The 23,996-nt window shown below is 55.5% G+C and overlaps 3 protein-coding genes across 6 annotated transcripts in view; 1 reads left to right on the top strand and 2 right to left on the bottom strand.

Annotated features, from left to right (window-relative positions):
- Window positions 1-23: 23 nt before the first annotated feature.
- Window positions 24-11,795, bottom strand: LOC148815966 (solute carrier family 35 member F3). Its single transcript, XM_088904867.1, has 7 exons — window positions 10,226-11,795; window positions 7,071-7,404; window positions 5,380-5,599; window positions 4,255-4,380; window positions 2,191-2,383; window positions 877-966; window positions 24-364 (listed from the first exon to the last, which is right to left on the bottom strand). Exons 1-7 carry the CDS (start codon window positions 10,410-10,412, stop codon window positions 117-119), a joined length of 1,398 nt encoding a protein of 465 aa, XP_088760993.1. The 5' UTR covers window positions 10,413-11,795; the 3' UTR covers window positions 24-116.
- Window positions 11,796-11,908: 113 nt separating this feature from the next.
- kcnk7 (potassium channel, subfamily K, member 7) lies at window positions 11,909-17,249 on the bottom strand. 2 transcript variants are annotated; one of them, XM_088904865.1, is made up of 3 exons: window positions 16,685-17,249; window positions 14,216-14,611; window positions 11,909-13,086 (listed from the first exon to the last, which is right to left on the bottom strand). In XM_088904865.1, exons 1-3 carry the CDS (start codon window positions 17,010-17,012, stop codon window positions 12,824-12,826), a joined length of 987 nt encoding a protein of 328 aa, XP_088760991.1. In that variant the 5' UTR covers window positions 17,013-17,249; the 3' UTR covers window positions 11,909-12,823. The 2 variants fall into 2 exon arrangements, with proteins under 2 accessions (XP_088760991.1, XP_088760989.1); XM_088904863.1 differs by having other exon boundaries at window positions 12,314-13,086; window positions 14,216-14,504; window positions 16,685-17,247.
- Window positions 17,250-20,189: 2,940 nt separating this feature from the next.
- The window catches only part of LOC148815964 (zinc finger protein ubi-d4), a 30,064-nt gene continuing 26,257 nt past the window's right edge, over window positions 20,190-23,996 (top strand). For 2 of the 3 annotated variants that reach the window (XM_088904869.1, XM_088904871.1), the window contains exon 1: window positions 20,190-20,242. In XM_088904869.1, the coding sequence (XP_088760995.1) occupies window positions 20,211-20,242 (32 nt within the window). In that variant the 5' untranslated portion in view covers window positions 20,190-20,210. Of the gene's footprint in view, window positions 20,243-20,984; window positions 21,082-23,996 lie in introns of those variants that run through there. The other variant, XM_088904870.1, reaches the window with a different exon arrangement.

The following is a 23,996-nucleotide window of genomic DNA, read 5'->3' as shown; positions in this document are numbered from 1 at the left end:
GCTCATACCTGCTGAGTCTCCAGTTGGATTAAGATGGATTATTTTTCCCTGATGGCCGGCTGGGACTGGGCTGCTGGCTCCTGCCCTCTGCTCTCTCTGCCCGGGGGGCTGTGGCGTCACGCCAGCGCGGACGCCCCCCCCAGCTTGATCTTGGCCCGGCTGGGCGTCGCCCCCTCCCCCCCTTCCTCCGCCCCCGCCGCCTCCTCCCGGCGCCGCTCCGCCCGCAGCCGGGCCAGCCACCGGAGGGCGCTCTCGTCCCACTCCTCGGGCAGCAGCAGCAGCAGGAAGCCGGCGCCGATGGTGCCGCTGGCGGCCAGGCGCTCCTGACTGAACGGCTGCGCGGAGTTCATGTGCAGGTCGATCGCTGGGGAGAGGGGAGGAGATTGAGGGGAGAGAGAGGGGGAGAGAGGGGGAGAGAGGAGGAGAGAGAGAGGAGAGAGAGAGAGGGGAGAGAGGAGGAGAGAGAGAGGGGATAGAGAGAGAAAGGAGAGAGATGGGAGAGATAGAGGGGAGGGGAGGGGGGAGAGACGAGGAGAGAGAGAAGGCAGAGAGGAGGAGAGAGGAGGAGAGAGAGGGGAGAGAGGGGAGAGAAAAGAGAGAGAGGGGAGAGAGGAGGGGAGAGAGAGGGGAGAGGGCAGAGAGGAGGGGAGAGGAGGAGAGAGAGGGGAGAGAGAGGGGAGAGAGGGCAGAGAGGAGGAGAGAGAGGGGAGAGAGGGGAGAGAGAGCAGAGAGGAGGAGAGAGAGGAGAGAGAGGGCAGAGAGGAGGAGAGAGAGGAGACAGTGAGAAAGTGACGTGTTACCAAACGTTCGAGCCACCAGGCACAGCTCTCCTGTGTGTGGTCTGGGCTTGAAGGGTCCCCGAGGGGCCCGTCTTACCTGCGTTGGCTGGCACGCTCAGCAGGAAGCCCAGCGCAATGAGGGAGGGGTGAGTGACCGCGGCCCCGAAGTGCACCAGCATGTTGAAAGCTGTGGGGCCAAGTGAAACAGCACAAAATCAGCAGATGGAGACATTGCTCTGCAGAAAGTGTCTTTGACAGCCCTCTTTTAGGCTCTGCGTCCTCCCCCTGGACTGTACTTTACCCTCACTGTTCCAGCCGGCTCATCTGTACCAATGATCAAGGAGTACCACCTTTGCTTAAGCTCTACAGCGCCCCCTGTAGGGAGGGTACTGTATTGCACTCTTAGTGTGCTGGAGTGTGTGTGGGGGGGGGGGGGCGTACTTTTATCGGATGATAAAGAAGGTTTCGGGTGACACGGTGGTGAGCAATGCTGCCTCACAGCGCTGGGGCTAATTCCTGAGGTGCTGTCTGGGTGGAGTTTGCATGTTCTCCCATATCTTCATGTGGGTTTCCTCCCGCAGTCCAGAGACATCCTGGGGGGTGAATGGGCTTCTGGGAAAACTAGCCCTGGTGTAAGTGTCTGTGGGTGTCCTGTGATGGACTGGTGTCCTGCCCAAGGTGTGTGAGTGTGTGTCTGTGTGTGTCCTGCGACGGACTGGTGTCCTGCCCAGGGTGTGTGAGTGTGTGTGTGTGTCCTGTGATGGACTGGTGTCCTGCCCAGGGTGTGTGAGTAGTTGTCTGTGTGTGTTCTGTGACAGACTGGTGTCCTGCCCAGGGTGTGTGAGTGTGTGTCTGTGTGTGTCCTGTGACGGACTGGTGTCCTGCCCAGGGTGTGTGAGTGTGTGTCTGTGTGTGTCCTGCGACGGACTGGTGTCCTGCCCAGGGTGTGTGAGTGTGTGTCTGTTTGTGTCCTGTGACGGACTGGTGTCCTGCCCAGGGTGTGTGAGTGTGTGTCTGTGTGTGTCCTGTGACGGACTGGTGTCCTGCCCAGGGTGTGTGAGTAGTTGTCTGTGTGTGTCCTGTGACGGACTGGTGTCCTGCCCAGGGTGTGTGAGTAGTTGTCTGTGTGTGTCCTGTGACGGACTGGTGTCCTGCCCAGGGTGTGTGAGTAGTTGTCTGTGTGTGTCCTGTGACGGACTGGTGTCCTGCCCAGGGTGTGTGAGTGTGTGTGTGTGTGTCCTGTGACGGACTGGTGTCCTGCCCAGGGTGTGTGAGTGTGTGTCTGTGTGTGTCCTGTGACGGACTGGTGTCCTGCCCAGGGCGTACCCTGCCTTGTGCTTGTGGCTTGCTGGGATAGACTCCAGCTCCCCCGTGACCCATAGAAAATGGAAGGAGAAATGAGGGTGCTTACAGAGCAGTAAGGAGGAGAGGGTGCACAGCAGGTCCCAGGGCAGGTGCTGTGCGGAGGGCCAGTACTCCACGCGGGTGAGATACAGCAGGACGCAGATCCAGGCCAGCAGCACGGTGCCGCACAGGCCCACACAGGACAAGAGCACCGCCACCTCCCCCTGCCGCAGGTCCCCCCCCAGCAGCCTGAACAGCACCTGGAACACACGCGCAGGGGCTGCGAGACAGACTGCCACACACACACACACTCACTCACACTCACACTCAGAGACAGACTGACACACAAACACAGGCTCAGAGACAGACTGAGACACACACTCACAGAGACAGACTGAGACACACACTCACAGAGACAGACTGAGACACACTCACACAGACAGACTGACACACACACTCACAGAGACAGACTGACACACACACTCACAGAGACAGATTGACACACACACTCACAGAGACAGACTGACACACACACTCAGAGACAGACTGACACACACACACAGAGACAGACTGACGCACACACTCAGAGACAGACTGACGCACACACTCAGAGACAGACTGACGCACACACTCACAGAGACAGACTGACGCGCACTCACAGAGACAGACTGACACACACACTCGGAGACAGACTGACACACACACTCGGAGACAGACTGACGCACACACACAGAGACAGACTGACACGCACACTCACAGAGACAGACTGACACACACAGAGACAGACTGACGCACACTCAGAGACAGATTGACACACACACTCACAGAGACAGACTGACACACACACTCACAGAGACAGACTGACACACACACTCAGAGACAGACTGACACTCACAGAGACAGACTGACACACACTCAGAGACAGACTGACACACACACTCACAGAGACAGACTGACACACACACTCAGAGACAGATTGACACACACACTCACAGAGACAGACTGACACACACACTCACAGAGACAGATTGACACACACACTCACAGAGACAGATTGACACACACTCACAGAGACAGACTGACACACACACTCAGAGACAGACTGACACACACACACAGAGACAGACTGACACACACACTCAGAGACAGACTGACACACACACTCACAGAGACAGACTGACACACACACTCAGAGACAGACTGACACTCACAGAGACAGACTGACACACACTCAGAGACAGACTGACACACACACTCACAGAGACAGACTGACACACACACTCAGAGACAGATTGACACACACTCACAGAGACAGACTGACACACACACTCACAGAGACAGATTGACACACACTCACAGAGACAGACTGACACACACACTCAGAGACAGACTGACACACACACACAGAGACAGATTGACACACACACTCACAGAGACAGACTGACACACACACTCAGAGACAGACTGACACTCACAGAGACAGACTGACACACACTCAGAGACAGACTGACACACACTCAGAGACAGACTGACACACACACTCACAGAGACAGACTGACACACACACTCAGAGACAGATTGACACACACACTCACAGAGACAGACTGACACACACACTCACAGAGACAGATTGACACACACTCACAGAGACAGACTGACACACACACTCACAGAGACAGACTGACACACACTCAGAGACAGATTGACACACACACTCAGAGACAGACTGACACACACACTCACAGAGACAGACTGACACACACACACAGAGACAGACTGAGACACACACTTAGAGACAGACTGAGACACACACTCAGAGACAGACTGAGACACACACTCAGAGACAGACTGACACACACACTCAGAGACAGATTGACACACACACTCACAGAGACAGACTGACACACACACTCAGAGACAGATTGACACACACACTCAGAGACAGACTGACACACACTCAGAGACAGACTGACACACACACTCAGAGACAGATTGACACACACACTCACAGAGACAGACTGACACACACTCAGAGACAGACTGACACACACACTCAGAGACAGATTGACACACACACTCACAGAGACAGACTGACACACACACTCAGAGACAGACTGACACACACACTCACTTTATAGAGGGCGGAGCTGGAGGCGGAGCCCACTGCGAGGGCCACCCCAGTGATGGAGTCGCTATGGAAACCGTCGGCATAGGCCATCATCACGATGCCGGTGATTGACAGGATGGCCGCTACAATCTGGGAAGGACAGGAGAGGAGAGAAGCTCAACGGCACATCCTGTTCCCTCCCTTCCTGCCCCCATCGACAGTGTGAATCTGCTGAGGGAGAGGGACACACACACACAACCACACACACACACACAACCAACTACACACACACAGATCCACACCCACACACACACAGATCCACACCCACACACACACAACCAACTACACACACACAGATCCACACCCACACACACACAACCAACCACACACAGATACACAACCAACCACACACTCAGATCCACACCCACACACACACAACTACACACACACAGATCCACACCCACACACACACAACCAACCACACACACAGATCCACACTTACACACACACAACCAACCCCACACACAGATCCATACCCACACACACACACAACCAACCACACACACAGATCCACACCCACACACACACAACCAACCACACACACAGATCCACACCCACACACACACAACCAGCGACACACACACAGATCCACACTTACACACACACAACCAACTACACACACACAGATCCACACCAACACACACACAACCAACTACACACACAGATCCACACTTACACACAGATAAACAACTACACACAGATACACACACACAACCAACTACACACACACAAATACACATCCACACACACAAACAACTACACACACAAATACATACCCACACCGAATTATACTCATGAAAAAAACACCCTCTACACACACACAACCACCCACACACAACTAACTACAAACACACAAACAACCACACAGAATTATACACACGAACAAAACACCCTCCCACACTCAAACGCACATAAAACACACACACGCACACACACAGGTACAATTTGGAGTTGCCAACTAGCCCGGTCCGCCTCGCTCTGCAAGTGGAGATCACTGGGGCATCCCCACGCACACCCTGGAAGAACATGCAGACTCCACCCAGAAGGTGCCCTCTCCCGTGCGGATTCGAACCCGGGACCGGCCCTCACCCTGATGCCCAGGAAGCGGTCCTTGAGCCCGATCCAGGACAGCAGGAAGACGAAGGGCTGGCTGCAGCACAGCACGGCGCTGGCGTCCGTGCTGGAGATCCGGAGCAGCGCCAGCAGGTACAGGTAGGTGGTGAGGCTCCACAGCACCGCGAAGGGGGAGGCCTTCCTCAGGAGCAGCCTGACCGTCACCCCCTCCTCGCCCAGCACCCGGCTGCACTGCCTGGGGCGCAGGGGGAGAGGGCAGCTGATGGATCGGACACTGGAGGGGTCACTGGCACTCTCAGAACAAGAGAGAGGGAGAGGGTGAGGGGCGCAGGGGGAGAGGGCAGCTGATGGATCGGACACTGGAGGGGTCACTGGCACTCTCAGAGCAAGAGAGAGGGAGAGGGTGAGAGGGAGAGGGTGAGAGGGAGGGAGAGAGGGAGAGAGGGAGAGAGGGGAGGGAGAGACGAGAGGGAGAGGGAGAGGGTGAGAGAGGGAGAGGGGGTGAGAGGGAACAGAGAGAGGGAGAGAGGGACGGAGGGGTGAGAGAGGGTGAGAGAGGGAGAGGGAGAGGGGGAGAGGGGGAGGGTTAGGGTGAGAGGGTGAGAGGGTGAGAGGGGGAGAGGGGGAGAGGGGGAGAGGGGGACGGAGGGGTGAGAGAGGGAGAGGGGGAGAGGGTTAGGGTGAGAGGGGGAGAGGGTGAGAGAGGGACGGAGGGGTGAGAGAGGGAGAGGGGGAGAGGGTTAGGGTGAGAGGGGGAGAGAGGGAGAGGGTTAGGGTGAGAGAGGGAGAGAGGGACGGAGGGGTGAGAGAGGGTGAGAGAGGGAAAGGGGAATAGGGGGAGAGGGAGAGAGGGAGAGGTTGAGAGAGGGGGGGAGAGGGAGAGGGGAGGAAGAGAGGGAGAGAGGGAACAGAGAGAGGCAGGGAGAGAGGGAGGGAGAGAGGGAACAGAGAGAGGAAGAGAAAAAGAGAGGGAGCAGCGCTGGATTTCCCATGAAGCCCTGCAGGCACAGAGCCTAGGGGCCTAGGAAATGTTGAGGGGCCCCACGAAGGAGGGACGCACTAGCGACTCACGAGACACGAGCTGGAACAGCGCGCTTGCGATCGGCTCTAGGGGCTCCAGATCAATAACCACACGCTCTCGAGGGGCTGTTCTAGAAACTAGAGGTCTCGCAGTGACAGGCGCTCGGCTCGCCCCATCAATCACGGGGTTCGGCATGAAGAACAGTTTCACGTGCGTCATGTCAATCGATGTCACGTTGTCTTTGTGCACGTTTCGGAGTCCCCTGGGGGACTACGCACCCCCTGTATGTAAACGTCCTCTGATGTAGTCCTATTATGAATGTACGTAGATGTTCTCTAGGTAGAGATCCCATGGATCCCAGCCCCCCCCCCAAATCTGCTGGCCATCTCTGTTTAATTACCTATGGGCTGCAAAAAGGCTTTGAGCGGCTCCGAGCAGATTGGAGCGGATTAGCGGGAGAAAATCGGCTTTGCCTGCGGCTTTTGTGTCACCGGCGGGGGCCGTCAGTGGCGCGAGTGCGTTGTGAGAGGTCCAAACGACGGGTGGCTGCCCTCGGGAGGCGATCGATCTGCAGATCTCGTGTCCTAAGTCTTGGCTTCTCCCCCCGTTTCTTGTATTTTCGGAGGCTTAGTTTCAGGTGCTTTGGAACCCGATGACCCCCCCACAAACTCGCTCACTCACTCACCTGAACCGGGTCAAAGGCCACTGCCTCGCGTCCGCCCCCAACAGGTGTCCCCCGTAGTACAAGGGGAAAAAAAGAAGGTTCCAGGTGCTGGCGAACCAGGTGACGAAGAAGGGGGCGGGCAGGCGCTGCAGGGCCCGCCGGGCGCTGTGAGTGGCGCCCGCCCACGACAGCGCCACGCCCCCCCCCAGGAGTGCCCCCCAGGCCAGCCGCCGCAGTCCCCGCGCGGGGCACCACGCGCCACGGCCTCCGCCGTCCCCCTCCCTGCTGCTGCTGCTGCTCTCCGCTTCGCTCCCTGCTGGTGCAGAGCCGGGGTCCCCCTCTTGCTGGGGATCATCTACAAGATAAACACATATGATCCGGAATCCCCCCCCCCCAAAATCCCACCAGCTGAACTGCACAACTGCCGGCGCCGTGGCTTAGTCGGTTAAAGCGCCTGTCGGACAAAATGGGAGATCCTGGGTCCGAATCCCGCCGGTGCCTCTCTTCCTGTCGCCAGCAGCCCAGTCACCCTGCAGCTCCCCACTGGAGACTCAGCAGCTGTGAGCCTGGTCAGTACCTGGAGGGGGAGACTCCTGGGAAAGCTGAGGCTGCTGCTGGAAGAGGTGTTAGTGGGGCCAGCAGGGGGCGCTCACCCTGCGGTCTGTGTGGGTCCTGATGCCCCAGTATAGTGACGGGGGACACTAGACTGTAAACAGGCGCCGTCCTTCGGATGAGACGTCAAACCGAGGTCCTGACTCTCTGTGGTCATTAAAAATCCCAGGGCGTTTCTCGAGAAGAGTAGGGGTGTTACCCCGGTGTCCTGGCCAAATTTCCCCCCTGGCCTTTACCCATCATGGCCTCCTAATAACCCCCCTCTCTGAACTGGCTCCATCACTCTGCTCTCCTCCCCACTGAGAGCTGGGGTGTGGGGAGCGGACTGGCGCCTCATCCAGGTGGGGGTACACACTGCTGGGGGTGGAGGGGATCCCCATGACCTGGAAAGCGCTTTGAGTGGAGTGTCCAGGAAAGAGCTATATAAGTGTAAGCAATTATTATAATTATTATTATTATTATTATTATTGCACACTGCAGAGCAGTGGAATGCAGTAGTAAAAAATACTCATGTGCAATGACACCAGCACACACCAGAGGGCGCTGTACCAGCCGCTTACTGCCCTCCTCCCATATGCACAGGTGATTATGGGCACATGCAGCTGTGACATGTAAAAATGTAGCACCTTTTTGTGTGCCACTGGGACACGCTTCTAGTGAACAGATCACAGAATAGATCACAGATCACAGAATATTACCCAGCCATTTCTCAGTTTCTCACAGGGCCTGAGTGGCTGGTGCGTTCCAGCCTCCCGCTGCTCTTTGTGTAAAGGTGCACCTCCGGCTTTCAGCTTCTGAACTCAGTTTTCACTGTTAATGGCTGGCTACCCCATCCCTTGGCTGAAAACTGGAAGACGATGCTCGAGAACTTCTGGAGGCTGCAGAAACCCTGAAACAGCTCCTCTGTCCTGGGGCTGTCCTGCCATTAAAACTAAAGGGCTTTTTAAAAAAAAAAACTGAGGGAGGTTTCTAGTCTCAAGCCCCCCAGATGGGTGACTGAACCCCTGGCCCTGTGTGGGTAGAAACACACAACCAGACAAACGCACAGACACATAGGCACACAAATACATAAACACACTGACAAACACACAAATACACAAACACATAGGCACACCAACAGACTGACAAATGCACAGACACATAGGTACACAAATACATAAACACACAGAGAAACACACAAACAGATAAACGCACAAACACATAGGCACACCAACAGATAAACGCACAGACACATAGGCACACAAATACATAAACACACAGACAAACACACAAATACATAAACACACAAACACATAGGCACACCAACAGACTGACAAACGCACAGACACATAGGTACACAAATACATAAACACACAGACAAACACACAGACAAACGCACAAACACATAGGCACACCAACAGATAAACGCACAGACACATAGGCACACAAATACATAAACACACAGACAAACACACAAGCAGACAAATGCACAAACACATAGGCACACAAATACATAAACACACAGACACATAGGCACACAAATACATAAACACACAGACAAACACACAAGCAGACAAACGCACAAACACATAGGCACACAAATACATAAACACACAGACAAACACACAGGCAGACAAACGCACAAACACATAGGCACACCAACAGATAAACGCACAGACACATAGGCACACAAATCCATAAACACACTGACGAACACACAAGCAGACAAACGCACAAACACATAGGCACACCAACAGATAAATGCACAGACACATAGGCACACAAATCCATAAACACACAAATCCATAAACACACAAACGCACAAACACATAGGCACACAACCAGACAAACACACAGACACACAAACATACAAACGGGCAATCTTTAAAGCCCAAACAGACAGGGTCTCAGTTCACCTTCTCATCCCGAGGCCAGTGTCCCAGGTCACTGCTCATTGGAAATCCGGGCCCAGAGAGAAGGGCGCCCCCTGCTGGTCCACCATCACCCCTGACATCGGCAGCCTGGTTTTACCCGGAGGTCTCCCCTCCCAGTCCTGACCAGGCTGCGCCACCAGGTGCAAACCAGGCAGGTATCGCTGCTTCTGCTGTTGCTGTATCGTACACATGATCCTTAGCGCCGTTCAAAAAAAAACCGCAAGGCGACCGACACACACAACGCTTGGGGGGGGGGGGGTATGTCGTGTAACACACACCGATTCCTGCAAACCGCCCCGTTCGCCCTCTCAAGAACCACCTGCTGCACCCCGCTTTTCAGAAAACCCTCCGACTCAATTCCTGTTAGCTCCCCCGTCCGCCGTTGATAATAATAATAATAATAATAATAATAAAAAAAAATGATGATTATTATCATAGCTTACACTGTTATAGCGCCTTTCTGGCCGCTCCACTCAATGCTCGCTTACAGGTCATGGGGATCCCCTCCACCACCACCACCACCAGTGTGTACCCCCGCCTGCTCTCATTCCTATTTTGAGAATGTGACTTGGAGAACCGCCCACGCCCACTTCGACCACGGGAACCTCGAGGTTTTTTTTTGGGGGGGGGGGGGGGGGGTGTTGTTTTTACCCGGTTTCGCCCGCAGCCCCGCCAGCGAGAACGCCGGCCCGGTCGCCGCCGCCGCCGCCGCCGCCGGAGAAACTCTCGCCGTCAGCCGGTGCATCGCGTCCGCCCTCCCGCTCCGCGACAGCCCCCCGCCTGCGCCCGGCTCCAGACCCCGCCGGGGGGGGGGTGTGCGGGGCTTTAGCCGGCGCATTTGCGCGCTAAGAGGCGAGGCGAGGTGGGATTAGGAGGCTTAAAACCTCTGCAATCCCCGTCACCCGGGCACCGGGCAGACAGATACAGGGGGAGCGGACGGGGCTCTCCGCACCCCCAGAACGCCAATTCGGGGACCACTTCAATTTAGACTGGGGTGACCATGTTTTTTTGGGGGGAATAATCGACACTCGCCTCCAAAGTAATGAATCTTCATGACTTTCTCTCGTCCACAAAACAATCTAAACTGAGTGAACTTTTAAACAGTTGCTATTTTTCTCCCATAATGGCCAATTAAAAGGGATTAAAACAAACACAGAGCCCTTTTTTAAACTTGAAAGTTTCTTCCCCCCATTGTAAGGCAACGACAGTCTTAACCTCTGAGGGGGGGAAAAAAAAATGAAGACGACATAACCGAGGAGACGTCCTCACTGGTGGCACAAATGATCCCTTTTAACGAAACGTTTTGAAATATAACGGAACAAGTTCAAAATCGTTATTTCTCACGGCCATAACCTCCCTCCCTCCCTCACACACACACACGCTTTTCAAGCTACGCTGCGTGTAAGTTCAAAACATCTACGGGTCATGGCGTGGGTCGAAGGGAAAGATGTAGGCCGCTTTGTTTACACGGCCCGAGTGCCGAGCGAAACAAGATCCCGGACAATGTTGGGGGAATTTTATCAATCCCGGTCGGACCGGTATTTTAGTTCTCGAAACAGGGGACATGTCCGGGAGAAAAAGAAAAAAAAAAGAGGGCGTCTGGTCACCCGAATTTAAACTTTCCCGCCCGGCTTCTCAAGAAACAGGTGCGGAAACACACAGCGCAGTCCAGGGAGGGTGTGCCACCCCCCCACCCGGGTTTAGATACAGGACACCGGGGCGTGGCGTGGCGTGGCGTGGCGTGGCGTGGGGGGGGGGGAAGCGAATCCGCACCCCGCCTCGGTCGTGGGCTTTCAGGCCGAATCTCTCCCGGGCGCGTCCTCCCCTCGTCCCGCCCCGTGGGACGGGCGGCGGTCCGGTCCAGCCCAGCTCTCCAGGATTTTGGATCAAACCCCTTTCCACGTCCAGTAGCGGGAAGGAAAAAAAAAAAAAGAAATTTTGTTTCGACTTGGGTTTCAGGTTCGGAGCCCTCAGCGAGTTAAAATGCTCCCGTCTTCTTCGAGGTGGGAAAAGACCCCATTCCCCCTGTCCTTTGATGGGAGTCACTATAAACCCAACTCTCGCCCTGAAACCCCCCCAGTCTGTGGCAAGACGGCCGGGATTGTGGGGTCCCGGAATGTGGGGGTGACCCCAAAGGCAGGGCACGGCTTCACGGCGGACAGCGTTTCGGAGGCAGAGACCCGAGAACCTGGGAGAGGCTGGAAATGAGTAGTATTCCCCCCCCCCCCAAACAGAGGCTGGGCGCACCACCTGCACCTACCACTCTCGGTGTAAAGAAATGCCCTTCCACCCACCCCTACCCCACCGCGATCGCAAAAGAGGACCCATTTACACAAATCGGACCAACGAGGCAACGGTTAATAACCTCAAATATAATTTAATTCAATCAATCGGAATATATACACACACTTATATAAACCTTTCTCCCCCTTCGAAAACTCCACACCCAGAGAAGTGGCTTCCGATTTACCCCCCCTGTGACGCTGCAGAGCACACAGGTCCAAATTTAAACCGGAACCCAGCCGTCTAAGCAGCTGGAAAGGGAAAAAAAAAAAACTGCACTCACGCCAGATTTCCGTGTTTTTTTTTTTTTTGAACCAACAGGTGACTCACCGCTACAACGAAGGCGTCGGCGGTGGCATGGCGGTCCGGCGCCTTAAAATTCTCCCGGTCCACCGCGCCACCCGGAAGTGGGGGGTCACGCCAAAGAGACGACCGCGGTTGTTTTGTGTGTTTTTTTTTTTTTTTTTTTTTTTTTTTTGAGAGCCACAACCGGACGGGGTTTTAAAACCAAAGGAATGATTTCATTCAACAGGTTCCCAAATTCTGGTCCTGTTGGTACACACACCACACACCACACACCACACACCACACACCACACACCACACACCACACACCACACACACTCCTGGCCCCGTGTAGGTAGAAACACACAAGCACACCAGCAGACAAACGCCCGGACACGGCTCCGAAACCTTTCGGGAAGCCGCAGATCGCGTTTCAAAGGGCCTTAATTGTTGTTCGAGCGGGGGTGCCCATTTAAATCGCTAACGAGCTGTCCAATTAACCACTTCAGGCTCCTCAACATTAGAAAGACGGGAGCTCCAAGTGCAGCTAGGGGTTCAAGTAAGAGAAGAGCTCAGTTGGAAGACCCTAGCGCACGCTGGGCTGGGGAGGGGGGTCCCCCTCCCAAGAACGGGGGTCGAGAACCCCCCCAGGACCGAGAGAGGTGGTCAGGAGACCCGCCCCCTACTGGAGGCAGGGGTGGACGGGGGCAGGGCTGTACTGCCTGGAGTCGTTTTCGGGGGGGCGTTTGTCCTCCAGGGCGGCGGCGGCGGTGGGGGTCCGGGGGTCCCCAGTGAAGACCTGCTCGTCCAGGGGCAGGACGTGGAGCCGGCCCTCCTGGCCCGGCGGGGGGCCGCAGAAGAACCGGACCAGGTCCCGGACCTGCGGCAACTCCCGGAACGTCTCCAGGACCACCAGCACGGCCACCAGCCCCACGACCAGGTAGCCTGGAGGGCAGAGAGGAAACGAGAGGGGGGGGGAAGTCAAAATGGATGCCTTTTGGGGGTCACCACACCCCACTTCTCTCTCTCCAGCCTCTACATTCCCTCCCCTGTTGTTTTCCGATCACCCCCCACCCCCTGAAGTCTCCCGATTCCAGCTCGCTCTCCGAGAGAGACGCGCTCCGATGTCACCCTAAGACTCTGTGGGAATTGGGGACCCTTTAAGGGGTCGGGGACTCCCTGCATGCCCGCTCCTGCCAGCCCTGACCTTCATCCCCGGTCCCCCTCTCCCACCAGCCATCATGTGCTCTCATTCTCCAACCCAAGTGACCTGCGCCCGCACCCCAAAACCCAGCTGCCTGTACCCCACCACTCTGATCCAGTGCAAGCACCCTCTGCCCTGTACCCCCCTCTCCCTGCCTGCCCCCCTCCACCCCCCTCCCCGCCCTGTACCCATCTCTTTGCCAGGACCCAGCCCCCCCATCCACCCCCTCCCCCTGCCAGCCCCGTACCCCCCTCCCCACTGCCAGCCCTGTACCCCCCTCTCCCTACCTGCCCGCCTCCCCGCCCTGTACCCCTCTCTGCCAGGACTCAGCCCCCCCCATCCACCCCTCCCCCCTGCCAGCCCCGTACCCCCCTCCCCCTATCCGCCCCCCTCCCCACTGCCAGCCCTGTACCCCCCTCTCCCTGCCTGCCCGCCTCCCCGCCCTGTACCCCTCTCTCTGCCAGGACCCAGCCCCCCTGCCAGCCCCGTACCCCGCTCTCCCTGCCTGCCCCCCTCCCCACCCTGTACCCCTCGCTCTGCCAGGACCCAGCCCCCCCCATCCACCCCCTCCCCGCTGCCAGCCCTGTACCCCCCTCTCCCTATCCACCCACCTGCCCCCTGCCAGCCCTGTACCCCCCCTCTCCCTATCCACCCCCCTGCCCCCTGCCAGCCCTGTACCCCCCTTCTCCCTATCCACCCCTGTACCCCCCTCTCCCTATCCGCCCTCCTCCCCGTCCTGTACCCCTCTCCCTGCCCGCCCCGTACCCCCCTCTCCCTGCCTGCCCCCCTCCCCCCTGCCAGCCCTGTACCCCCCCCTCCCTATCCACCCCCCTCCCTGTCCCGTACCCCCCTGCCCCCCTCCCCGCTCACAGGAGAGGCTGAGCTCCAGGGCCTGGCGCGTGGCCTGGCCCCGGGCGTGGCCGGGCAGGTAGTCCCCCAGGCCCACGGTGCTGAGGGAGATGAAGCAGAAGTACAGCGCCTCCAGGAAGCTCCAGTCGCCCTCCAGTCCGCAGAAGACGCCGGCGGGCACCAGGAAGAAGAGGGCGCCGGTCAGGCCGGCCAGCGCCAGCGCGTGCGCCAGGGCCAGGCGGCGGGGGGGCAGCCCCCAGCGGGCGCGGGCGTAGCGCAGCGGGCGGCGCGTCACCCAGGGGAGCAGGCGCTGGGTGAGGCAGGAGAGCAGCAGCAGGGTGAGGGGGATGCCCAGGCAGCAGTAGAGCACGCAGAAGAGCTTGCCCTGGTCCGACAGGGGCACCGTGCTGCCGTAGCCTGCAGGGGGAGACAGCAAGAATAACTGGGCTGGGGACCCCCCCCCCGATTCGGGGGGGAACCTGGGAGAACAACTGGACCATTGGAATGCATCAAAAAAAAAAAATTAGTGCTTGCCTGCAAGTCTCTCAGCGTCAACACTGTAGGGGTCCTGACTCCTGGTGCTCATTAAAAACCCCAGGGCGTTTCTCGAGAAGAGTAGGGGTGTTACCCCGGTGTCCTGGCCAAATTCCCCCCCTGGCCTTTACCCATCATGGCCTCCTAATAACCCCCCCTCTCTGAACTGGCTCCATCACTCTGCTCTCCTCCCCACTGAGAGCTGGGGTGTGGGGAACGGACTGGTGCCTTATCCAGGTGGGGGTACACACTGCTGGGGGTGGAGGGGATCCCCAGGACCTGGAAAGAGCTCTGAGTGGGAGGGGGGGGATTCAAGGAATGAATAATATTATTAAAAGGGCAGGATCTATCACCTCAGTCACACACGAACCGGAGGTTGGGTGTGTCTGGACATCGGACAAAAGCACAGACTCTCCCTGTGCACAGTCTGAGGTCAGAGTCCTCCAATGGGTAAAAGAAAGATTCCCTAAATCCAGGGCCATGTGCCTTCTAGAAAACAGCCCATTACATTGGACAGATGGGAAGGAAATTGTGCAGATAGATCCATCCAGTTTAACTGCTTCTCCCAAGTCAAGGTCATGGGGGAGCTGGAGCCTGTCCCAACAAGCGATGGGCATGACACATCCTGGACAGGACGCCAGTCCATCACAGGACACGGACACGGACACCGGGGCCAGTTTTCCCAGAAACCAGTTAACCTCCAGGAACATGCAAACTCCCCCCAGACAGCACACCCCAGATCCGGAGCTGAACCCAGGGCCCCCAGCCCTACGGGGCAGCAACGTTCACCACCATCTCTCCTCCTTGTGCACATACAGCAAGCTAAAAATAACGTCCCAACCACAATAGAGCTGTGCAAACAGGGGAAAAAAAAACATTTTTAAGCAAACATCCTCTTTGTATTACAGCAAACGAGGGCGCAGGTGCACCCAGAGCAGGTGCAGACCCAGAGCTGAATTCTGCGAGGTGCTCTTTCCCCCTTTTCTCGAAAGAAGCCAGAGGAGTTTGGTCCATTCTCCTACCACCCTTTGTGTAGTGTCCCCCCCCCCCCCCATCCTGATCGCTGTATCTCACCCAGCTGTAACTCGCAAGAAGGCTGTGGAGCTCGTTCCATCCTCCCACCACCCTTTGTGTACAGTGGTATTCCCCCCCCCATCTTGACTGGAGCCATCTCCCCCAGCTGCGGCTTGGGAGGAGCCAGGGTACCGGCTTCCACCGCATGGCTTAGCGGCTTGTTCCACACCCCCGCCACCCTTTGTGTAAAGCAGGGTCTCCCCTCTCCTGATTGCAGGATCTCCTCCCAAACCCAATCGCCCGTTCTCGTTAAAGATCAGGCGCCCTGGCCAATCGAGGTAGCAATCACCCCATCGGCATCACATAATGAGCCACCTGTCTGATTAATCATGGTTACTGCAGATGGCTCAAGATCTTTACAAATGGGGTGCATGAGTGGACCCCCAGCCCTGGTCCTGCGGGGATCCCCAACTTCTAAGACACCAGTTTTTCTCTAGTACCAGAGATTTAAACCTCCACCTGTTTGACACCAGACAAAACATCTAAGGTGCTGTACGGTCCATCCCTCCTGTCCTTTACAGGATAATGTGGGGGGTTCCCACCCCGGGGACCCCCCCCACATCTCCTGGTTTTCCTTCCCAGCTGAGCCCTCTCATTCCCCCCCCCCATCCCAATCCCAATCCCTCACGGAGCCGGTCCAGTCGGAACCTTCTGCACATATGGGGCGGTTTTTTTTTTTAATCAGCTCCGGACTTGAAGATCTTGAGTATTGTGACACTGAACCCCACCAAGGCACCCAGGTGCCGTAAAGCGGTAACCCTCCCCTCCCCAAAACCCACAGCGCAACAGCGTCGTAAAAGCCCAAACGGACGCTGGGCGCGACATAACAGACGCCACAAGCCGAAGTCAAAACTGTAACCCCCCCCCCCGCCTCCTACCTACCCGTCGTCGTGAGAAAAGTGGTCACGAAGAAGAGGGACGAGGTGAAGTCGTGGTTGCACTCCTCGCTTCTGTCGTCCAGCGCCGACACGCCGTGCTTGCCGGCGGAGACGACCTTCTCCAGCAGGGCGTCCAGCGGACCGTCCCGCAGGCAGCGGTGGGCGTCCAGGAAGGCGGCCCGCAGCTCCCGGCGCAGGGCCCCCTCGCCGGCCTGCTCCAGAGCCGTGAACACGGCGCCGCCCAGCACGACGTACAGCACGTAGCCCAGCGCCAGCAGCCCGAACGCCCGCTCCCGGCACAGTCTCCGGACCGACTCCCAGCCGGCCGCCATTCCGAAAGACGGGGGCTTGGGACGGCGCTACATTAGTCCAACCGGGCGCTGAAATTGCATCGCCTGGTCTTCTCCGACGCCAAAACCCCCGATAACCTTTGCGCTGCTGGCCTGAAATCCTATAGCTTCCTTTCCTGTTATTTAAAGTTTAATGCCCGAGCGCGTATAAAGTTTCCCCTTGCTAGGCTTCAATTTCAGACCCTTAATCCTTCTTGTACGTCTTTCACGGTTATTAACGTCCAAATTAGCTCAGTGTCCCAGCCCGCACCTTCGCCCGTCTCATTTATCTTGTATCCACGAACCCAGGAACCCTCTCGCCCCACCCCACCCACTTAATAGGCAAACTTGATTGCTTAACAAGCACAGTACAAACAAGAGTACATAGAACAATTCTAGACACAAAGATCGTCGGGGGGAGTACATATTACTCCATAAATTCAAGTCATGAAAAAAGAGAATAATTACATTGATTACAAACGCAATTGTAATATTGTTTTTGCTGGGGCTGAACATCTTTTTCATCACAACAAACATCAATATTGGTCTCTTTTTTTAAATACAATTCTACAACTTAGTCCAGAAAAGTTGTACCCCGGGACATGCATAACCCAAACAAATGCTGAATAGTTTCAGGGCTGTTGTCACACACACACAAAAAAAAACCCAACAACAACAACACATTTGTCATCTAGATTAATTTGAAATCGCTGGGTAACGAGAGTCTTAACTGGCTCAATTCGGGGAATTATTTTTTGTATGAAACCCGACCACTTTTTCCTCAATAAACCCCCCCCTTACTCTACGGCTCCTCTTTCAAACCTAAATAAAATATTTTTTTTTTCTCACTCTGACTCGACGGGGTCTTATCGTAGCTTTTGGAAACGGCATCTCAGAACGAGTCGTGCGAGGTGCTCACGCCCTGTGGTCAAACTGGGAACCGAATACGGACACCCCCCGCGAATCTGCACGTTTAAAGACCCGGTATCTGGCCACGGTACTGGGGCAAAATCACACAGCGTACGAAGTCAGACCTCAGGTTTGAAAAGAATTTCACCTTCCCCCAAATATAGCTTGGACTGTGGCTCCCTCTAGCGGCTGAGCGGAGAGCCTAGTCGAGCCCCTGCTTGTGCAGCGACTTCAAGTTAATATGAATAATTGCTCACGCTTATATAGCGCCTTTCTGGACCCTCCAGAGCTCAGAGCTCTTTCCAGGTCCTGGGGATCCCCTCCACCCCCAGCAGTGTGTACCCCCACCTGGATGAGGCGCCAGGCCGCTCCCCACACCCCAGCTCTCAGTGGGGAGGAGAGCAGAGTGATGGAGCCAGTTCAGAGAGGGGGGTTATTAGGAGGCCATGATGGGTAAAGGCCAGGGGGGAAATTTGGCCAGGACACCGGGGTAACACCCCTACTCTTCTCGAGAGACGCCCTGGGATTTTTAATGACCACAGAGCGTCAGGACCTCGGTTTGACGTCTCATCCGAAGAACGGCGCCTGTTTACAGTCTAGTGTCCCCCGTCACTATACTGGGGCATCAGGACCCACACAGACCGCAGGGTGAGCGCCCCCTGCTGGCCCCACTAACACCTCTTCCAGCAGCAGCCTCAGCTTTCCCAGGAGTCTCCCCTCCAGGTACTGGCCAGGCTCCCACCTGCTGAGTCTCCAGTGGGGCTGCCAGTTGTAAGTTGCAGAATGACATGACTGCTGGCCATATCAAAATTAATATAGATGATAACTGTGTTCTTCTGTATCTGTCTCTTGTACCTGTTTCTGATCCTCTGGTTGTATTTGTATTTGTAAATTCTTTATATGTTCAATAATTTAAAAAACAAGTTTGAAAAAAGTGTTCTTTTGTGAAAGTAGCCCTGAAACTATTCAACATTTATGTTTGGTTATGTCCTCTGGTAAAAACATTCTAGATTGATTTGCAAATGTATATTGAAAAAAAGAAGCCAATATTGCTATCATTTGGAAAGACATAGATGTAATGTTAAATTTCAATTACATTATTGCAAATATTACAAAAATAATCGGTTGTGATTGACTTAATTATTATACTGGCACGTTATTATATACACTTATATGCATAATGCAAGAAATTGTATATGGCCAATAAAGTGATCTGATCTTATCTTGCCAGCAGCCATATCACCCTGCAGCTCCCCGCTGGCAACCCCACTGGAGACTCAGCAGGTGGGAGCCTGGTCAGTACCTGGAGGGGAGACTCCTGGGAAAGCTGAGGCTGCTGCTGGAAGAGGTGTTAGTGGGGGCCAGCAGGGGGCGCTCACCCTGCGGTCCGTGTGGGTCCTGATGCCCCAGTATAGTGACGGGGGACACTAGACTGTAAACAGGCGCCGTTCTTCGGATGAGACGTCAAACCGAGGTCCTGACTCTCTGTGGTCATTAAAAATCCCAGGGTGTTTCTCGAGAAGAGTAGGGGTGTTACCCCGGTGTCCTGGCCAAATTTCCCCCCTGGTCTTCACCCATCATGGCCTCCTAATAACCCCCCTCTCTGAACTGGCTCCATCACTCTGCTCTCCTCCCCACTGAGAGCTGGGGTGTGGGGAGCGGACTGGCGCCTCATCCAGGTGGGGGTACACACTGCTGGGGGTGGAGGGGATCCCTAACATATCTGCTCTTTGAGACTAATCACAAATTACTGTTCACCCCAGTTCTGAGGAGTGGCGAGATCAGTACTATTCTGCTATGCTCATTATGAGGTCAGCTCATTGTCTTCGCTTAACGATAAGTACGTTATTTCTATTTCTAAGTTTCTAAGTACGTTATTTCTGGGAATATATATACACACACACACACTTACTTAAAGAATTAGTGGAAATGGCACTTGAAATTCGCGTTTTACAACTACATTTTCAGCACACTTCTTAAAAAGCAAAGGTTAGTAAGCAGGCTAGTTCGCTAACGTCACGAAGAAGAAAAAGGCAGAAACAGAAGAAGTGTAGCTGTATTTGTAAATGCTTTATGCGTCTACTAAAAAAAATTAAAAATTAAAAATAAAAGGCGAAAACAGAGGAAGCCGCTTCAGGTGGAACTCTGGGAGATGCGCGCGCCGGCTGCTTCCGGCGCGGCCGCGTTCGTCCCCCCCCCGGCCACGCGCGCGAGCGAGCTCGACGTGACCTCCGCGCGTCGCCTTCTGCGCAGGCGCGCGCTGCCGTCGTCCGAGACGGGAGGCGAACCAAGATGGCGGCCGTCGTGGAGAATGTAGTCAAACTGTGAGTGTTGTTGTTTTTTTTTTTTCCTCCCCTCCTCTCGCCTTCCAGCGCGTCCCCCCTTCGCCGGAGCTGAGCGGGCGGGTTGCGAAGGGCTCGGGGTTCAGAGCTGGGGGGGGACGGGGTTCAGGGACGGGGAAGCGACGTTGTGGGCAAGCCGGGTGGCGGGGGACGAGAAGCCACGACGTCTCTCCGGTCGCGGCAGCCGAGGGCGCCGGGCGTGAGGGCGGCCAACTGATTCATTGTTCGGCCGCCGCTCAAAACTTTTCTCCCGGCGGCAGCGCAACACGGGGCGGGGGGGGGAGTTTTCGCCTCTTGTCAAGGGGGGGGGTTTCAGAGCAGCTATACCGAGCCCTGGGAGGCGGTAGTGTTGGTCGCCGAATTGCCGGTCCGAGCCTGGATCCCCGTTGGTGCCGGGTCTCTGGTGCTGTGTGAGCTCTCGTCCCGATCCAGCGGATCGATGGGACCGGTGCCTGCGGTTTTGTCCCAGCCGGTGTAGGCTGCGCCGTCCTCTTGCATGTATGTGTGTGTGTGTGTTTGTAACTCGATGCTCCGCGATCGTGATTCATCAACACGCTGTGTGTGTAAGAGAAGGGCTCCGCTGTTGGCTTTGCACCCCCCCCCTCCCCTCGCCCGGCGTGTAGCTTTGTTCCTCTGTACGATCCCCCAGCCGGTCGGCCCGCTCCCTGCTCTCGATCGCTCCTCGGAGAACGGATCACCCCCGGCAGGGCCTGACGCTGGGCAGTGCAAGTGAATGTTGACAACAAAGTTCACAGAGCTCGCAGCACAAGCCGGTTCAAAACTCGGCTACAACCAAGTCCCTCTCCCGCCGCACACTGCGGGTAGGTAAAACACGTGTTTTGAAGACGTTTTGTGGACACCCGGGCACGAAATTGCGGGGTGGGTGGGGGGGGGGGAGTTTGCAATTCGTGTAGATTCAAAATCGCAACATCCGTCATCTGGTCATTTGTGTTGTTTTTTTTAAAAAAAACCCATCCCTCCCGATTCACGTAGTAAAAACGCCTAGCTGTGCGCATCTCTCATTCTGGAAGAGAAGACGCCTGTAGCTCTTTCTATTGCAGAATAACGTTGTTTACTAAGCTCCCGGTCTTGAAGCGCACCGCAGCGCGATGTTGTTATTGTGCGCCCCATGTTGAGTCGTGCTGCATCATATCTAGCCAGCACCCGTATCACCCTGCAGCTCACCACTGGCAGCCCCCACTGGAGCTCAGCAGGTGGGAGCCTGGCCAGTACCTGGAGGGGAGACTCCTGGGAAAGCTGAGGCTGCTGCTGGAAGAGGTGTTAGTGGGGCCAGTAGGGGGCGCTCACCCTGTGGTCCGTGTGGGTCCTGATGCCCCAGTATAGTGACGGGGGACACTAGACTGTAAACAGGCGCCGTCCTTCAGATGAGACGTCAAACCGAGGTCCTGACTCTCTGTGGTCATTAAAAATCCCAGGGCGTTTCTCGAGAAGAGTAGGGGTGTCACCCCGGTGTCCTGGCCAAATTTCCCCCCTGGCCTTTACCCATCATGGCCTCCTAATAACCCCCCTCTCTGAACTGGCTCCATCACTCTGCTCTCCTCCCCTCTGAGAGCTGGGGTGTGGGGAGTGGACTGGCGCATCATCCAGGTGGGGGTACACACTGCTGAGGGTGGAGGGGATCCCCATTACCTGTAAAGCGCTTTGAGTGGAGGGTCCAGAAAAGCCCTATATAAGTGTAAGCAATTATTACTATTATATAATAATGCCTCTTTGTTTTAATATTGCTCTTCTGGGTGTGATCGTGTTTATTTCGCTTAAATGGGATGCAGATCGATGATATTTCCGCTGTTGTGCCCCCTAACTGCCGGTGTAATTAACAATGCTCAATGCAACTCGCCTGGCTGGGGAGTTTTGTAAGGAAGGTCGCCCAAGTTATCAAAAGATCCCGCCCTCGCATGACGTCACTCGCTGGTTCACGGTCTCGATCGGATCACTTTATCGGCCATATCCAATTTCTTGCATTAGGAACGTGTCTTTTCGCAGACCCCAGCTTGCTCTCCATGAGACACACAGACAGGGAGAGAGAAGCTGGGGGGTCAGAGCGCAGGGTCAGCCCCCTGGAGCAGCTGGGGGTGAAGGGCCTCGCTCAGGGGCCCCAACGGAGTAGGATTCCTCTGCCAGCCACAGGATTTGAACTGGCAACCTCCCAGCCACAGGCGCAGATCCTCAGCCACAGAGCCACCACTCTGCCAATGGCAACACCTCTCTCTGTTTAGTCAAAGCTGTGGACTATCAACTCCTATGTTTTGCTGTGTGCCAAATACACCGTAGGGAAATGAATATTCATCAGTCGAACTGGGGTTGTCACTTAAATAGAAGCCTTCTGCCAGCTCTTCGTACCTCGAATGCATATGGATCTAAAGCTGAATTTGGTTTCCATTTCAATCTGTTTTTATATAGCGCCTTTCCCAGCGATGGAAGATGCTTTTGGTTTCAAAACTGCAAGAACGTTCGGTTCTGCCAACCCTCGCTTGTTCTCTCCTCCGTGGGAACCTCACGCCACACGTTGAGGCGTTACAACTGGAAACGTCGCCTTTCGTGCAGCTGGAATTGGGGTGGGGGTGGTTCCCTTCGGCTGTCCCGCTGCGGACTTCAGAGAAGAGCTGGTGGAGGGTGTGGGGGAGCACCCCTTGTGAAACACGGATTTCAAAATGGGACACCCTGAACCCTGAGCAGGGACGGGCGTCTGAAGGCCACAAGGGCTTTCAAGAAGGAAGACTTGCGTCATCTTCTTCCGTTAGTCATCATATCTCTTGTGTGTGTGTGTGTGTGTGTGTGTGTGTTGGGGGGGGGGGGTTCACAGGGACTCCAGGACAGGAGTGACGTGATCACTTGCACGCGACCTGGTCAGGATTCTGGCTTAGAAATAGAAATGTGAATTTCTGTGTCATCTACAGTCTTTGGTTGAATACTGCCCACATTCAGTTGTCTAAGCTGTGGCGATTTGCGGGAAACGGTTGTGTTTGAAAGCAGCTGTCTACCTAACAAATCTCGGACGCACGCGTGTCCTCTCCCGCGATTAAAATCTTATCCCCGTGTGACCGGAACACAAAAGTGGACCTTTGACCAAAAACAGGTTTATTTTCTCCCAGCATCGAGGAATGATTATTATAGTTCGAAGGCCTTTAATACTTTACAGAAGCGTCCCGGGCTGCCAGAATTTGGCATGCCTGGAGCAATAATTTAAGTATTTTATGGCTGAAGTCACACCCCTGGCTTCTTTCAAGAAACAGCTGGGTGAGGTCCTGGCATCAACTAACTCTTAACTACCAACCGGACCAGAAGGGCCGACTGGATCTGCTCGATTCTAAAGCGTTCCAGTTCTCTCTCTCTCGCGCTTTTCAAACGTTTGATGCTGACCGACGTCCTTGAAAATGGAAACCAATCTTACTATCCCGCCATCTTCTTACTGCTGCTTCTTATTCAGGGCTGTGGGGGAGCAGGAGTCTATCCCGGCAAGCAGTAGACGCAAGGCAGGGTACGCCCTGGAAGGGACGCCAGTCCATCACAGGGCACACACACACCCACACTTACACCAGTATCAGTTTTCCCAGAAGCCAGTTAACCTATGCGTACGTGTTTGATTTCTGGGAGGTAACAGAAGCGCCCAGAGGAAACCCAGGAGGATGCGGCGAGAACATGCGAACTCCACCCAGACCGCACCCCAGGTCTAAAACTGACACGCTCAAAGAACGTATATATAACGCTCTCGGTT

The sequence above is a fragment of the Atractosteus spatula genome, chromosome 24 (assembly GCF_055471065.1).
Source record: "Atractosteus spatula isolate fAtrSpa1 chromosome 24, fAtrSpa1.hap1, whole genome shotgun sequence".
NCBI lineage: Eukaryota > Metazoa > Chordata > Actinopteri > Semionotiformes > Lepisosteidae > Atractosteus > Atractosteus spatula.
This window is presented reverse-complemented; position numbering and strand designations above follow the sequence as displayed.

Bases quoted from the DNA above. Each gene is read 5' to 3' on its own strand.
- LOC148815966 (XM_088904867.1), bottom strand. From the start codon at position 10,412: ATGCGCCGGCTAAAGCCCCGCACACCCCCCCCCCGGCGGGGTCTGGAG. The intron at 7,405-10,225 runs GTAAAAACAACA...TTTATCTTGTAG, and splicing joins GGGGCTGCGGGCGAAACCGG to ATGATCCCCAGCAAGAGGGG. The intron at 365-876 runs GTAAGACGGGCC...CCCTCTCCCCAG, and splicing joins GAGCGTGCCAGCCAACGCAG to CGATCGACCTGCACATGAAC.
- kcnk7 (XM_088904863.1), bottom strand. From the start codon at position 17,012: ATGGCGGCCGGCTGGGAGTCGGTCCGGAGACTGTGCCGGGAGCGGGCG. The intron at 14,505-16,684 runs GTAGGTAGGAGG...TGCCTCACCCAG, and splicing joins CACTTTTCTCACGACGACGG to CGCCTGCTCCCCTGGGTGAC. The intron at 13,087-14,215 runs GTGAGCGGGGAG...TCTGCCCTCCAG, and splicing joins CCTGGAGCTCAGCCTCTCCT to GCTACCTGGTCGTGGGGCTG.